Genomic DNA, 15,673 nt, shown 5'->3' on the forward strand with positions numbered 1-15,673 from the left:
TTGCGTATGAAAATATTTTAATTAAACTTTAGGATACATCATTTGCAGTAAAAACACAGTATAGTAATATTTAAAACATCCATACAACTGCTCAACACAATAAAGAAATCCCCAATCTCGTTGTGCCAATGCTAAAGTATATGAGGATAACACAGGCATAAACACAGTAGTGGAAAAAGTCTGGGGCACGTGTGCAACAGTAGATCATTCGTAAACCAAGGGACTGTTGGCTTAAACGGAGCCCATGCGTCATCATCTCCGCCAGCTGAGCTCCAACAAGTGGTTATCTTTGAGTGCCATAAGATGTTCCAGTGGATACTGGGCATCGTCTCCTATGTCTTGGAAGAAGTACTCTTCTTCACTCTCGCACTCGTCTCCCTTCGCTCCCTGCGAGCAGTCTTTGGATTGGATCTGCTTCTTGTTGGTGCTGCTGTCGCTGCTCTGGCTGTCTTCTGAGCTGTCGCTGGCCGCACTGATCGTCTCGTTGGACTCTCTGCTTTCACTAGACACCTTGCTCTGGCTGGACTCGCTGCTTTCGCTTGACTCGTTGCTTTCGCTCGAATTACTTTGAATGGACTTGCTTAGGCTCGAGCTATTTAGGCTCAAGATGCTTTGGCTCGACTCCATGCTTTCGCTCGAGCTGCTCTGGCTCGACTCCTTGCTTTCGCTCGAGCTGCTCTCGCTCGACTCGCTGCTTTCGCTAGACCTGCTTTGGCTCGACTCGCTGCTTTCGCTGCTGCTGCTGCTCTCGCTACTGTTGTGGGCCTCCGTTACACCGACGAGAAGGTTGGTGCTGTTGGTGTTATCTGGGCCCTCTGAGGACTCGCTGCTGTCCCCGGCTGCTGTCGGGCTCACATCCGGCACCATCAGGTTTTTGTTGACCGGGGCTATGGTGCTGCCCGGCTGGTTTGAGGGGAGGATGGGGACGACGGAGGTCTGGGGCGGCGGCGTCACCAGCTGACCCGTGGCCTCTTTGCTGCTGTCCTCACCACTCCTCGAGTGGACGACACTGGCGAACACTGACAGCCAACTCTGACAAAAAAAACGAGGATGGTCAATGAATAGAATGAATCGAGAGATGCACAATACAATTTATACGTTATGAATAGTGCTAAGGCAAAAATCAATGAATGCAGCATTGTTGTTTCACCTTTCTTACGTTCCTGTCCTCTTCACTGTTGTTGTCTCTAGTTTCATCAATAAGGGCGATCTGAAAGACACCAAGTGGTTATTCAGACTATTTCCCAACAACGGCTAGTAATATGATGAGCAAAAATTGATGCGAAAAATAGAACATTTGATAAAATGTTCCTACCGGGTCCTCAAGTGAGTGGCTTTCGGATTCTTCAGAAGTCTGTTTGCAAGAAAATAAGCACAAATAAATAAAGTAGTCTACCGGAGGGATATTTCCTTTGACAGTCAATATAGGCTATGAACCAGGGTGTGGACTCTGGATATTTTAATGCCCACCTTGTCCTCAGAGTTGGATTCTAATGATTCAGACGACTCTGAACTCTGGAAAAAAAGAAATTATGCTTTTGATGAGATAACATAGCCACATTTGATAAAATGGAAATCATTTTAATCAAATTCAAATACAGGCCTAGTTTAAAAAATGAACCTTAAAGATCTATAAAGGGAAGGGAATCATTTAAGACATTTCACCAGACTTCTGGTTAAAATAGTTTTCTGGTTACACTAAACAATCGCTCTCATGTCCTTACCTGCTCCACTGATGAAGTGTTATTTTCAGATGAATGGGAATCAGACAAACTCATGGTCTGAAGAAAAAAGCAGGCACAAAAAATACAAATCCACTTTAATTATAGCTGCAGATTCCAAACACTATACCAGTCACATTTGTGGTTACAGTGAACCGTTGTGGGCATGTTGTACATTCTGCTGAACAATAGTCTGGCCCAAGGGAGTTCTCCTGTGGTTTTAATGGATTTAAAGCCCAGTTCAGACCAAAGAGAGTTATCCTCACAAACTGTAATTTTGTTGGAACAACAACTCTTTGAAGACCAGCCAAATGATTTATGTCTGAACCTGAAATATCCTCTAACCTAACCAAACAGTTTCAGATGCTGCTGTTTCCCAGTGCATGAGCTGTGTTGAATGCACTCACTGAGTTGTTTTCTCCGCTGTTTGAGTCCAATGAGAGAAGGTTGAAGATCTGTGAAGAAAATACACATTGCAGATACGGTCAAAAATGTGCACTAATAGTTTCATTCAGATTGCATGACTACATTGAAAATATGTGTTATGGAATCATTTGAACCCTCAAACAAAGACAACATGATTATTGTTGTCCAACAAACCATTTAATGTATCCAGACTTATAACATAATGTCTAAATATAACTTCAACATGACTTACAGGACAACATATTCACCATTATAACATCAATGTTTAAGGGCAAGTTCAGATGTGTTAAAGCATGTGTTATGGTCAACACATGAAATCACTATATTGGAATACATATTAGCAAATATATGTACTGTGTGTGTGTGTGTGTGTGTGTGTGTGTGTGTGTGTGTGTGTTTTCTAATGGAACTTACTGGGTTGGCAACAGCTGCTCCAATCAGACACAACATGATGATGGGGGCCTTCATCCTAGAATGAAGAAGAATCAATACAATTAGACTGAAACGTCATCTGTTAACTCCATAGCAGCATGTAGAACTCATCAACTAAGTCAACTACAATAAATGGAATGTATGTATCGTGTCAACTCTCCAACACAACACATAAACGGACACGTACCTTGTTCTTGAGTATGGCTGATATATCACAATGATGAAAATGGTCCTTCCTTGTAGTAATAAGAGTTTAAATAAAGACGTGAAGATCCCGTATTATGCTGTGTATGGAATTCTAGTACTGAGACTGGAAGATCCTAGAGTTGTGATGTTGTGAGGGACGAGCGAGGTCTATATAAATGTACCAGAAACCTCAATTAAGACGCTTGCATCACTTCCTCCCGGGAAGGAGGGCTGAAGGTGCGCTCGCTCCGGAAGCCCAACACAAAAACCACACACAGACAACCACACACATATAGACAGCCACGTACACACAGACACACCCACACACAGACAGAGACACACACATATAGACGACCACAGACACCCTCCCGCCCAAACACATGCAGCATACATGCACAGACACACACATTTATAGGCACACATAAACACACACAATTACGCATGCACAAACCACCGCTCAGACACACATACACATGAATGCAGCAATCACATCTGTACGCAAATAGATTCAGACACAAATCTAAAAAACACAAACATACACACACACAGATCTATACACGTATAAAGAAGTACACACACACATACACATAAAGACAACCACAGACATACACAAAAACACACATACAGGCACAGGCATGTATATTCATTCACACACACACACACACACACACACACACACACACTTACCATAAGGGCATACACAGACACATCTATACATCTCACTTCAGACGTATTCAACCACACACACACACACACACACACACACACAGACAGATAGACGAACGCCCACACATACAAACGTATGTAAGCACCCACAGGGTTTTACGTTTCACATACTCGTTCCTTCAGCGCAAAAACGAATGCAGACTCACACATCCATCTGTGCAAAGACAATTCCTCACTTTCTTTACTGTTCTTCCTTCCCTCCTTCTCTATTCTCCTTCTCTCTCTCTCTCTCTCTCTCTCTCTCTCTCTCTGTCTTACTCTCACACACACACACACACACACACACACACACACACACACACACACACACACACACACACACACACACACACACACACACACACACACACACACTCACACACAGTGTAATCCAGCCAGCGTCTCCACCCCCTCATGGCTGGGACGTAGAGCATGTTAAGGTTTAAACCATAGGCAACAGTTTGTGGAGAAAACACCACGCACCCACACAAAGAGGAGGTTCAGCCCAGTGTTTAACTACATCAAACATCTTGACATATCTTTCTTTATTGTAGTCGGGTGAATTATCCCAGTTTTCAATCATACATATTTTTGTGGTTGTTGCAAAATGCTAAGGCCTGTAAGCTTGAGACTTCACAACAGAACCACAAAATATGGTGAGCTGTGAGGTCAATGCCTTGGTCCAGTCCTGCAAGCAGCGAACATCTACTGTGTGTTTTGAATGGGCATGTTGCTTTTCGTTTCCTGTGGAAGTACTTATATGGTAAGGTTGAAGAAAAACAACAGAGGGAATTCTCCGTTTAGCTTCCGATATGAACTATGTAAATAGAACATGTAATTAGGCCAAATTCTCACTCGTCTGGAGCTGTCCAGGAAACCACAGCTACCGGTTCGCCGGGATGCAATGGTTGAACGTAGGGTGGAGTGAGTGGGAGATAATTGATGCTGGGCTCACATGCCCCAGTGAACTGTTTACACATTCACTCACCATGTTTCGCCATTTCGAGATATTTGTCGAACTTGGATGTTTTGAGGTTTTGTTTTCCTTTCGTAACGGAAGGTTCAGGACCATTGCGACCAGGGCTCTAAATTAACTTTTTTGATCACCAGCCAAATAGCCAATGTGGCTGGTAAGTTTCTGAAGTTACCAGCCAATCAGAATTTCCACTAGCCACATTTTTTCCCGTGCAAAAAAGACAGATTATGAGAGCCACTGAATTCATTTGATCATTTTATTAACTAAAGCTTTAAATTCATCTTACAGTGAAGTTGGAAATGTATATCCAATTAAAATTAAATCCTAACCGCCAGAAGGTGGGGCTGGGGCCAGCGTTTTACAACTTAAAACTTTAAACAACTCTAAACATGTTTTAGTGCAGATAATGTACAAAATTACACAAATGTATTATGTACGTCTTCATTAAGGCAAGGCTCCTTCCAGCTTCACTCTCTTCGATACGACACGTCTTGGCGGTTTTCGTCCTCAGGCTCTCCTGATGACTTCGGGCACTCTCATGATCCTTTACTGCTTCTACTTTGAAATTATTGGTTCCTACCACGAAATTATTCGTTTTGTGTTTTTCTTTAGCATACATTCGGCAATCCTGACAGAACATTACGCTGTTTTCGTGATCATACACGAGCCACTCACGACCAGTTAGCCATTTACAGTTAAATTTCCTTTTTTTTTTTTCGCGAGGTCCAATATCCTCCTCCTCCCCTACCTCTTTGGTAGGAATATCCTTTCTCTTGATGGCCGGCTATCCCAACCATCGCCACATCTTGTTTGTGTTTGTGTCTGTATTTGTATTTGTACCGGCGTCTATCGTTTTTTCCAACCCAAGAGTGACCTACGCCCCCTCCCCTAGTACGGCAGCCTCGACGGATGCGTTCCCATAGAAACCGTGCTCACGCGTCCCGCGAAATAGATGGTAAAGTTACTCATTTATCACCGGCCAAGCCGGCTAGTGAGGTTTTTTTAATACACGCCAAAATGAATTTTCACCCGCATTTGGCGGGTTGGCGGGTGTTAATTTAGAGCCCTGATTGCGACCCTTAACATTCTTCCTGTAGGCTATATTGAAGAGTATCTAAGACTATCCTTTTTCATTAAGAAATATACAAACATATAATATGCAGTCATATCATTGATGTTTCATTCTTACGTAAGGTTGAAATTTGCCAACATATTAGTTCAGAAAGAAGCTTCTGACCGAGACTTTGTTGTAGAGCGACATCTAGTGGAATAAATGGGGACTTATATTTGTGATGAAACAGTTCTTGTAATGTAACTCAATGAGGTTACATTATAAGTTATAAACTCTTTTTATGGTCATAACCGTAACCAAATAACAATTGGATCTCTTTAAATAACCTCATCTTTAAACGTGCTTGTGAATGCTAGTGGTAGACACCTTTTTATTTGTGTAGGAATTTTTTGCTGTCAATCGAGACCCCACCCTTATTTATGTATGTGTGTGTGTCACTGTTCCTTTGTGTCTACCTAATAACCTAATAAGTGTGTATGTGTGCATGCACTTTTATGTTTGTGTGTATGTGTGTTTGTGCGTGCATGCGGCTGTGTGTGTGTGTGTGTGTGTGTGTGTGTATATGTGTGCAACTTTGGTATAAGTCTATCTTAGCATGTGCTGGTGTACATATATGTCTGTGTGTGTGTGTGTGTGTGTGTGTGTGGGTGTGTGTAGGTTTGTGTGTGTATGCATGCCTTTGTGTATGCATGGCTTTGTGTATGCATGCGTGTGCCCGTGTGTGCGTGTGCATGTGTGTGTGAGGAGGTAATGATGAAGGAGGGAGGGTTCAGATAGTGTAATCCTGTGCCAGGGGTACGACCGCAAGTCTTCAGAGACTCCACACAGGACTAAAACACCTGAACCTATCTTGGTAACTTCTAACCTCAGGTAACGTTACTACCAGCACTTTATAATAGGGGAAATTATGTATTCTCAAAGCAATATAACAAAGAATAGTGGATGGTTAAATGTGTGACATAATTTCTTGCTATCAAATAGCTTTTTTTTGTTTTTCTTTATTTCTTTCATTGACATTGATGTGTTTTTTGGTTCTTGCTTCATGTAATATAGGCTTGATAGTTAAAAAGTTATGTATATGAAGGTCGATGGGAAAAGGTATGGACACTCTGCAAAAGTGATGACTAAGTCATTCAACTCCCCTTCCAAACACAAGCATAACATATGTCCTTGCCTATATTTGTAGGCATCTGTTCATTTCCATTTAATTTAATAAATAAAATGTCCTGAAAAGGACTTTCCAAAGAAGAAAATATGTGAATCGTTGAAAATGTGATCTTGATAATGAGATGTACATTGCAGAATACGATGCACACAATAGTTACGATACGATTTGAAAAATTAACCACTTTTTGATATAAATGTAAATTCTAAATCCTGTTGCCTACAAACATGTTTGGAGCCCTGCTGGCTTGCCGCGCTGCACTTTGCATGCGCTGGGACATCTGTTTTTTCTCCATCTTCGATCACAAAACGTTTGTGTACTCAGTCCACTTGTTTCCAGTCTGGTAGCTGCTGCTATTTGCACTAGTCCCTACCAGCCCTGAATGGGACTGGTGCATCTAACGGGCCCGTAGCCTTGGCAACAGAGCAGGCTAATCCCAGGGCTTGACTTTGCATGGTTGTGTATGCAGAATACAGATTCCACCGGGAAACTTTATTTTGAAAAGTATGGGTCTTATTCATATTGCAGAATACAGAATATGGAATATGTTTCTTATTATATTTGCCTGTGTTTTTTATTGACTTTTTATATCAAATTTACTGGTACTTGTTACAGATGAAGAGTTTTGTTGTTGTTTACAGGTATGAGGGGACACTTAGTTTGCATTTGCTTGCTTGCAACCACCTTTGCCTTATCAGTAAGTTACATCTTTCTATATTATTTTATTTATTGTATACCTATTGTTGCAGCTTATTCAATAACCTTGATGAAAAAGCCTACTTCAATTTTTTTATTTTATATCAAATTCATTTGAAATTCATTTGAAACAGGTGAAGAGCAAACCACACAACAAACATCATGCCTGGTCCAAGTCCTCACACACAGCCAAACACAAGGTATTGTTTAACCTCGAATCCATTTAACGCCATTGCATACTTAGCAAAATATTTGGATCAATAAAAACAAATATGAGCATGAGTGTAATGATGAAAAACTATTATCTCTTCCTGGTTCAGGACGTCCTTCCAGAAGAGGCGGACGCAGAACAATTATTGCCCACCTTCGTCTCGTTAGAGGCCGGCAGTGGGGAACAGGAAGACCAGGAGCTTGGCGCTAATGCTAATGCTAATGCTAATGCTAATGCTAATGCTAATGCTAATGCTAATGCTAATGCTAACACCCAGGAGGAAGGAGTGATGCAGGCCACCCAGGGGGGGGAGAAGAGCACCGCCGTCCTGCTGAGTGAGGAGGAACTGGTAGACCTTCTGAATAAAGACACTGATGGAGAACTGGAACAGGAACAGGATGTGGAGGAGGAAGTCAAGGGGGGGGTGGATGGACAGGAAGTGAAAGCCGACCAGGACACTGAGAACCCTCAGGAGGAAGGGGAAATAACGGAAAACCAGGAAGATGCGGAGGAGGAGAAAGAGCGGGAGGACCACGGCCAAACTATGGAAACATATATAAAGATGTTGGAGGAAGAGGAGGCAAAGGAAGATGATGAACAAGAGGCCAAAATTCATGAGGAAGAAGAGGAGATAAAGGCTGTCATCAAGGCAGGAGCAGCAGTAGAGGGAGCAGATGGGAGCACTGATTCAGAGATTCTAGCTGACCTTGACTATGCATCTGATGCTGACCTCTCACAGCCCCTGAACACTGAGCTACAACCCCTGAAGGAACATCTAAAGAGCCACAACACCCAACCCCTCCTGAAGGGAGAGGGCTCAGACAATCAGGCTAGCGAGGAGCCTAACAGCGTTAAACTAATACCCACCATAATCATGGACGAGCAAGACTTGAAAATCGTTGATGCATTAGAAAGGGAAGTAATGGCCGATCAAGGACAAGATGAGCTCCTGGGTGAGCAAAGTGTGAAGGAGGAGGAGGAGAACAAAGAGGATGGCAACGGACCCAAACTGGTTGAGGACCAGCTCCTGGCGACCCCTAAGAGCTCTCGGGGGGTGGGCGATGGAGGAGCGATGGCCAAGGGGAACCAGGCAGAAGGAGACAAGGACAGCAACAACACCGGGAGCGTCCCAAAGGGAAAGAAAGGAAGGTCGACGCGCCAGAGAGCGAGGAAGCATGCCGTGCAAGGGGACGAGGCTGGCCGCGGTCCGGAACCGGAAGCACAGGGGCCGAACGCCGACAGCACCGACCCCAAGAACAAGAGGAGGCGGACGGGGAAATGGGTGCTGGACACTTCTCCATCTTCCAAAGCAATTAAGGCAGTTGTAAACCGTCTGTTATGAGGGATTGAATGTAAAAGAGAGAATAGAGGTGGGCAGTAATCCAAGGATGAAATAGAAAAAGTCTGTGCAAAATGTGGATTTAATCAGCAGATTGTAAGCAGTACCTCTGCTGCACCACACTACACTCTATACAGAAGGTGGTCTGGAAACACTAGCATGGAGTTTCTGGACTTTCTGGAACTGAAATGTCCACCTCTCCATGGAATATGTTTCTATACGTATATTATGCACAGCTATAACCGTTTTCTTTACACATACAGGCTCCTTTAGTGGGAATGAATCCAGTCCAGATCCGGTCCTCGGCTGAACTCTACCCCAGCACCAAACCAGCCAGTCATCAGAAAGAAAACGCCTCTGGTTAGAAAGTGTTCATATCGGTTAGCACCTGTTCATATCGGTTAGCCCCTGTTCATATCGGTTAGCACCTGTTCATATCGGTTAGCACCTGTTCATATCGGTTAGCACCTGCTCATATCGGTTAGCACCTGTTCATATCGGTTAGCCCCTGTTCATATCGGTTAGCCCCTGTTCATATCGGTTAGCACCTGCTCATATCGGTTAGCCCCTGTTCATATCGGTTAGCACCTGCTCATATCGGTTAGCCCCTGTTCATATCGGTTAGCCCCTGTTCATATCGGTTAGCCCCTGTTCATATCGGTTAGCACCTGTTCATATCGGTTAGCACCTGTTCATATCGGTTAGCCCCTGTTCATATCGGTTAGCACCTGATAATATCAGCTAGGCCTGTTCATTTCAGTTAGCATATGGTCATTTCAGTTAGGCTCAGCATTTCAATTAGGGTTTGGTCATTTCAGTTAGGGCCTGGCCATATAAGAAAGATTCTTGTAGTTTCAGTTGGGGCCTGGTAATTTCAGTTATGCCCTGGTCATTTCAGCTAGCACCCGGTCATTTCTGTTGTGCCTTGGTCATTTCAGTAAAGGTCTTGTCATTTCAGTTAGGGTCGGGTCATTTCAGTAAAGGTCTTGTCATTTCAGTTAGGGTCGGGTCATTTCAGTAAGGGTCTGGTCATTTCAGGATAAACTGAATTTTCATCCTCCACCAGCACATGAAGACCACCAAAAGGTTTCCACGCTGGAGGCACCCATTACCCCCCCAACCCCCCCTGATTGAAAAGTGCTGACTGGGTTACTTTGGTATAACTTCCACATGAATAGCGCTAACCTAGCCTAATGGTCGCTACAACAACACAACCAGGCGGGCTTAAGGAATCAATGAGGGACATGAAGTTGAACTAAAGTCCTGTGTAAACTCCCAGCCGGGACTGGAATGTCAGGGCTTTAATGAGGGACTCGAGCTTAGCTGTCGCTATCCATCCATTTATTAAAACCATTTAAATAGCTACTGAGACATAAATTGTTTATACGCATACAAATTAGGCTTTTCTAATGGGGTATATATAACAACAAAAATATAAACTGTACAATGAACTGGAACAATGAATATTTGGACACCTTTTGTATACCTGTTCGATAATAGAGAGATGATTATGGATTGATAATAGATTGTTGAAAGAGATGATCTCAGATTCAAACAAAAAATGAAGCATAGTGTCAGATGGTCTGGTTTATTTTTGGAATCTATATTCTTGTAGACCCGTGCATGGACTTCCGCTGTAAGCGTGGGAAGGCCTGTATGCTGGACGCAGACCTGAAGCCTGCGTGTGTCTGTCAGGAGCCCACCAAATGTCCTGCAAGCGTCAATGAATTTGATCACGTGAGTTCTGAACATTTAATTCAGAAACTCGCCCCAAAAAGCAGTTGAAATTATGCATCCAGAATCCGGCCGAAAAGCCTAACTTGACAGTTGATTTTGTTTGTCTGGCGTTCTTCACTTCTGCAGGTCTGTGGGACCGATAATAAAACATATGACACGGCATGTGTGCTGTTTGCTACTAAATGCAACCTGGAGGGAACTAAGCGAGGACATAAACTGCACCTCGACTACACGGGGCCCTGCAAGTGTATGACCTCACAGGGGTTCAAACCCACACTCTGTTTTCAGCATTCCTTCATTCAGCATATAGCTCGAGGCTAACTCACAACTAATTACTGCCTTCCCTCTGCTTGTCTGGGCCTTGGCTTGTCTGACTGTCTGTATGTCTGTCTGACTGTCTGTCTGACTTCGACTATCTGGCTGTCTGTCAAAATGTCTCTCTGACTGTCTATATGTCTGTCTCACTGTCTGTCTGATTGTCTGTCTGTGCATTGGCTTGTCTGTCTATCTGCTTGTCGCTCCGATGGAACGTCTGTTTGTCTGACTGTTGATGGATTGGCCTGACTGCCTCTCCGTCTCTATTCACCCTGTGTCTGTTTGTGTTTGTGGGTCTGTCTTTCTTTCTTACCATACATCTGTGTATGAGTATGTGTGTGCGTGCCTGCATATGTTTGTGTGTGTATGTCTGTGTGTTTGTATGTGCGTGCCTGCATGTGTGTGTGTGTTTGTATGTGTGTTTTTGTATGTGTGTGCCTGCATGTGTGTGTGCATGTGTATGTGTGTGTGTGCATGTGTGTGTGTGTGTGTGTGTTTTTGTATGTGTGTGCCTGCATGTGTTTGTGTGTGTGTGTGTGTGTGTGTGTGTGTGTGTGTGTGTGTGTGTGTGTGTGTGTGTGTGTGTGTGTGTGTGTGTGTGTGTGTGTGTGTGTGCATGTGTGTATGTGTGTGTGTGTGTGTGTGTCAGTGCTGGCTCCCTGCCTGGACAGTGAGCTGGTCCAGTTCCCCCTGAGGATGAGGGACTGGCTGAAGAACGTTCTGCTCCAGCTGTACAGTCACGACTCCAAGAGCCCAGGGTTCCTCACGTCCAAGCAGCGCATCAAGGTAGCCTCACACAACACAACAGTGTTGACCTTACTATACAAAACTGTCATGTTTGCTTTATCTTTATGTTGTTCCGTGTTCCTTCTCCCCTTGTTGACCAGTTGTCCTTAGAATTTCCCTTCTCTTACATCTCCGGCCTCGCATCCCCTCACCTTTGTGTCCATATCTATCTTCCCATCGGCAACTCATTCCCTCTCAATCAATCTCCCCCCATTTTCACACGTTCACCTCCTTTGTTCCCTTGTAGGTTCTCTGTATGTGTCATGTCCCTTGTTCTTCGCGGGTTTCCAAATTGTGATTGTTTTTCGGTCACTTCATGGAGATTAGTGTGTTTTCATTATTAAAGCCCTTTCGTCTCATTCCCAGAGTTCTCGTCCGCATTGGGATCAATACCTCTTTTTTCCGCCTGCCTCGCCAGCACCCGACCGTGACAGAAACACACTTATAGTTTGGAAACCGTGAAGTACAAGGGACATGACAATAACAAAGAGCCGACAAGGGAACAAAGGAGGGGAACTTGTATAAATAGGGGGAGAGTGATCGGGAATGAGTTGCAGGTTGGGAGATAGACAAGGACACACAGGTGAGGGGAATGAGGGGATGGAGAGTCGGGAGATATAAGGGGAGGGAAAGTCTGAGGACATCTGGAGTACAAACACTAAACATAAAGACAAAGACAGGCCATGAGACTATACTATATGATACTATATTATATGTATTATATGTAATATGCTATATTATAGTATACTAGTTACTATACTATACTATAATATACTAGTATATTACATGATAGTATAATATAGTATTGTATAGTTTAGTATAGTAAACTATAGTGTATTTCACTATACTATATTATACAATACTACATTATCTACTATTTGGGGAGCCTAAAATCCCCAAATCCAAACCCAATGAGTATTGTATCCCTCATCCAAAACTACATATTCCCTGAGAACTATTCGGTGAGGCTGAAGACACACGTCATTAAATCAGTTAAATTCTGTGCGAATTTTGATTGCATCCTTCTGTGATGAGCGCAGGTGAAGAAGATCCATGAGAATGAGCGCCGGCTCCATGCAGGCGATCACCCCCTAGACCTGCTGGCCCAGGACTTTGAGAAGAACTACAACCTGTACATCTACCCCGTGCACTGGCAGTTCGCCCAGATGGACAAGCACCCTTCTGACAGGTACCTTTCACTTTGATATTTGAGCCATAGGTGATTGTCTAATACGAAAAAAGGCCAACTCTGTCTTTGGACTTTTCTCAGACTCAAACTATTTCTCTATGCACTGATTCTAGTAATCATACTGCACCAAAAACGCTTTAATGGTGATGATTCTTAACCTAATTGGCTGACCATTTTTAAATGAGCCATTTTGATGAAGAGTTACTCTTTATTTTATTTATATATATTTTTTTTTAACATGAGGAAATTCTTCATTAGAAACTTGACCTGACTTATTGTTTTGCTCTCGTATTCAAAACGTTGGCTCTATCTCCTGATCTCCAATCGTGGATGTGTAATCTGTACTCTCCCCATATTTTTTTTATAAACTTGCCTTAGCATCCCACACAATCAATTCTGATCGTGTGCTTTGGTTGTTCTCAGCCTCAGCGTAATGTCCTGTGATGAATCTGTGATAAATAAAGAACATCTCAGCTCAACATGTGTGTCACTTTGGATTAAAGCGTCTGCTAAATAACTAAACATGGGTAAACTAAATGGTACCCTCCCCCCCCCCCCCCACCCTCCAGGCTCCTGTCCCACTCTGAACTGGCCCCACTGAGGGTCCCTCTGGTGCCCATGGAGCACTGCACCTCTCGCTTCTTCCAGGAGTGTGATGGAGACCAGGACAAGCAGGTCTCCTTCCGTGAGTGGGCCCACTGCTTTGGGATCAAGGAGGGTAAGCATCTGTGTCGGATTCCCCAAGTCTATATCTCTCTGTGCCCAGGCCTGTACCCAGGTCTGTACCCAGGTCTATACCTGTCAATCAATACCCAGGTCAATACCTGTCCATACCCAGGTCAATACCTGTCAATACCCAGGTCAATACCTGTCCATACCCAGGTCAATACCTGTCCATACCCAGGTCAATACCTGTCCATACCCAGGTCAATACCTGTCCATACCCAGGTCAATACCTGTCCATACCCAGGTCAATACCTGTCCATACCCAGGTCAATACCTGTCCATACCCAGGTCAATACCTGTCCATACCCAGGTCAATACCTGTCCATACCCTGGTCAATACCTGTCCATACCCAGGTCAATACCTGTCCATACCCAGGTCAATACCTGTCAATACCAAGGTCAATACCTTTCCAAACACAGGTTTGGACAGGTAACACAGGTTTAAACCTGTCTTTACCCAGGTCTATACCTGTCTATACCTGTCTTTACCCAGGTCAATACCTGTCTAAACCCGTCTATACACAGGTCCTTACCTGTCTCTCCCCGTCTATACCTGTCTATACACAAGTTTATACCTGTCTATACCCTGAACTTTACCTGTCTATATCTGTCTATATCCAGGTCTTTATTGTCTATACCTGTCTATACCCAGTTCTTTCCCTGTCCGTACCAATATCTATACCTGTCTATATCCCAAGATCCATAGTCAGACTACACCTCAGACTGCATCCTAAATCGTGATATAAGCTTTGATTTAGGTAATTTGGTCATTTTTATCGATTGTTTGATGGCGTAATTTCTTCAATTTAATAGAAAAATACTTTCCCCTTGTATTTCCCTCCACAGAGGACATGGATGTGAACCTCCTCTTCTGAGTGCCCTCAAGTACTTTGCCTACCAGAGGGTCCGTTTCTCGAGTGTTGTAACAGGCAGCACGCACAAAGCGGTCAGCAAGCAGGGCACATTTAAATATGTTATCAAAAGGCACTGAAAATGTAAAACGATGGCGATAATCATGGTTCTGTTGGTGCTCTGTGACCGAGGGAACGGGGTCGGGCTGCCCTTGGGGAGCCAGTGTTCTTACCCAAGTGATGTTAACCGTATAATCAACATTCATCATTATCCACACATACAGTAGTACATATAAATACATTCATTAAGGGGGTGCGTTTACAAGTGTTTGGAAAGAAAGTATTAAGAATGGAAAGAAAATATCAAAGGAAAAAGATTAAACTAGTGAAACTCAATTAGAGTATTTTAAATGTTTTTGTGCTTTGATGACACATTATTCTAGAAGTATTTTAAGAATAAAAAGAAAGATGTTTACCATTATAAAAGTGGTAAAACTGGGTTATTGTTTGTTATGGTTTCTATGTATTTTTTCCTTCCTCTCTCTCTATGTGACTTCAAGTGTTTTGTCATGCTTACGGTTCTCATTAAAGCTGTTTGGACATTTCACAGACTCGAGTATTGTTACTGCGAATGGGTTGATGAAATAAACACTGTTATTCAGCAGCATCATTCCCACATGACACCAAACGATGACACCCAGGCCAGCGGGCCGCCACAGTGAGAACACGAGCCGCTGAGGCTTGCTTGGTTCACCAGCTAATCCTGAATAATGTTGTTCCTGGACGCTGTAAGAAAGCAGAAAATAGACGGTGGACACACTCATGGTCACCATGACCTTGCCAAAAGGAGACGACACAAACCTGTTGTGTTGCGAGGAAGCGTTCTGATTGGACATCTTTACCTGCCAGGTCCAATCAGAGTGGTGCTGTGTAAGCTGAGGTTCTGTATAAAGGCCCCAAGGTCGAGGACGCCAGGTCATCCGTGAACCGTCCTCTATGAGATTCACCATGTTCGGAATGCTGTGGCTCATCCTTCACACCCTTGCTCTGCTGGCAGAGGGGGGGGTGTCCTCAGGAAGTGGCGAGGTTGCCGCTGGCAACGGGGGCGGGAACAACAACAACAATGGCGTTGGAGGCGGT

The 15,673-nt window shown here is 43.7% G+C and overlaps 2 protein-coding genes across 3 annotated transcripts; one reads left to right on the forward strand and one right to left on the reverse strand.

Annotated features, from left to right (window-relative positions):
* On the reverse strand, positions 1–2,926 carry scpp1 (secretory calcium-binding phosphoprotein 1). The gene is made up of 8 exons (XM_060047189.1): positions 2,767–2,926; positions 2,562–2,616; positions 2,129–2,176; positions 1,725–1,781; positions 1,471–1,515; positions 1,316–1,354; positions 1,151–1,210; positions 1–1,032 (listed from the first exon to the last, which is right to left on the reverse strand). Exons 2-8 carry the CDS (start codon positions 2,613–2,615, stop codon positions 253–255), a joined length of 1,083 nt encoding a protein of 360 aa, XP_059903172.1. The 5' UTR covers position 2,616; positions 2,767–2,926; the 3' UTR covers positions 1–252.
* Positions 2,927–6,233: 3,307 nt separating this feature from the next.
* On the forward strand, positions 6,234–15,138 carry sparcl1 (SPARC-like 1). 2 transcript variants are annotated; one of them, XM_060047195.1, is made up of 12 exons: positions 6,234–6,388; positions 7,325–7,380; positions 7,514–7,579; positions 7,700–7,795; positions 7,832–8,872; positions 9,193–9,289; positions 10,545–10,666; positions 10,793–10,913; positions 11,631–11,767; positions 12,808–12,956; positions 13,526–13,674; positions 14,529–15,138. In XM_060047195.1, exons 2-12 carry the CDS (start codon positions 7,327–7,329, stop codon positions 14,555–14,557), a joined length of 2,061 nt encoding a protein of 686 aa, XP_059903178.1. In that variant the 5' UTR covers positions 6,234–6,388; positions 7,325–7,326; the 3' UTR covers positions 14,558–15,138. The 2 variants fall into 2 exon arrangements, with proteins under 2 accessions (XP_059903178.1, XP_059903177.1); XM_060047194.1 differs by having other exon boundaries at positions 7,700–8,872.
* Positions 15,139–15,673: the final 535 nt, after the last annotated feature.

The sequence above is a fragment of the Gadus macrocephalus genome, chromosome 3 (assembly GCF_031168955.1).
Source record: "Gadus macrocephalus chromosome 3, ASM3116895v1".
Classification (NCBI taxonomy): domain Eukaryota; kingdom Metazoa; phylum Chordata; class Actinopteri; order Gadiformes; family Gadidae; genus Gadus; species Gadus macrocephalus.

Coding starts and splice junctions, on each gene's coding strand:
- scpp1 (XM_060047189.1), bottom strand. CDS start 2,615: ATGAAGGCCCCCATCATCATGTTGTGTCTGATTGGAGCAGCTGTTGCC. Junction 2,177..2,561: donor GAGCAGCTGTTGCCAACCCA/GTAAGTTCCATT, acceptor TTTTCTTCACAG/ATCTTCAACCTTCTCTCATT. Junction 1,516..1,724: donor ACACTTCATCAGTGGAGCAG/GTAAGGACATGA, acceptor CTTTTTTTCCAG/AGTTCAGAGTCGTCTGAATC.
- sparcl1 (XM_060047194.1), top strand. CDS start 7,327: ATGAGGGGACACTTAGTTTGCATTTGCTTGCTTGCAACCACCTTTGCC. Junction 7,580..7,699: donor CACACACAGCCAAACACAAG/GTATTGTTTAAC, acceptor TTCCTGGTTCAG/GACGTCCTTCCAGAAGAGGC. Junction 13,675..14,528: donor CTGCTTTGGGATCAAGGAGG/GTAAGCATCTGT, acceptor TTCCCTCCACAG/AGGACATGGATGTGAACCTC.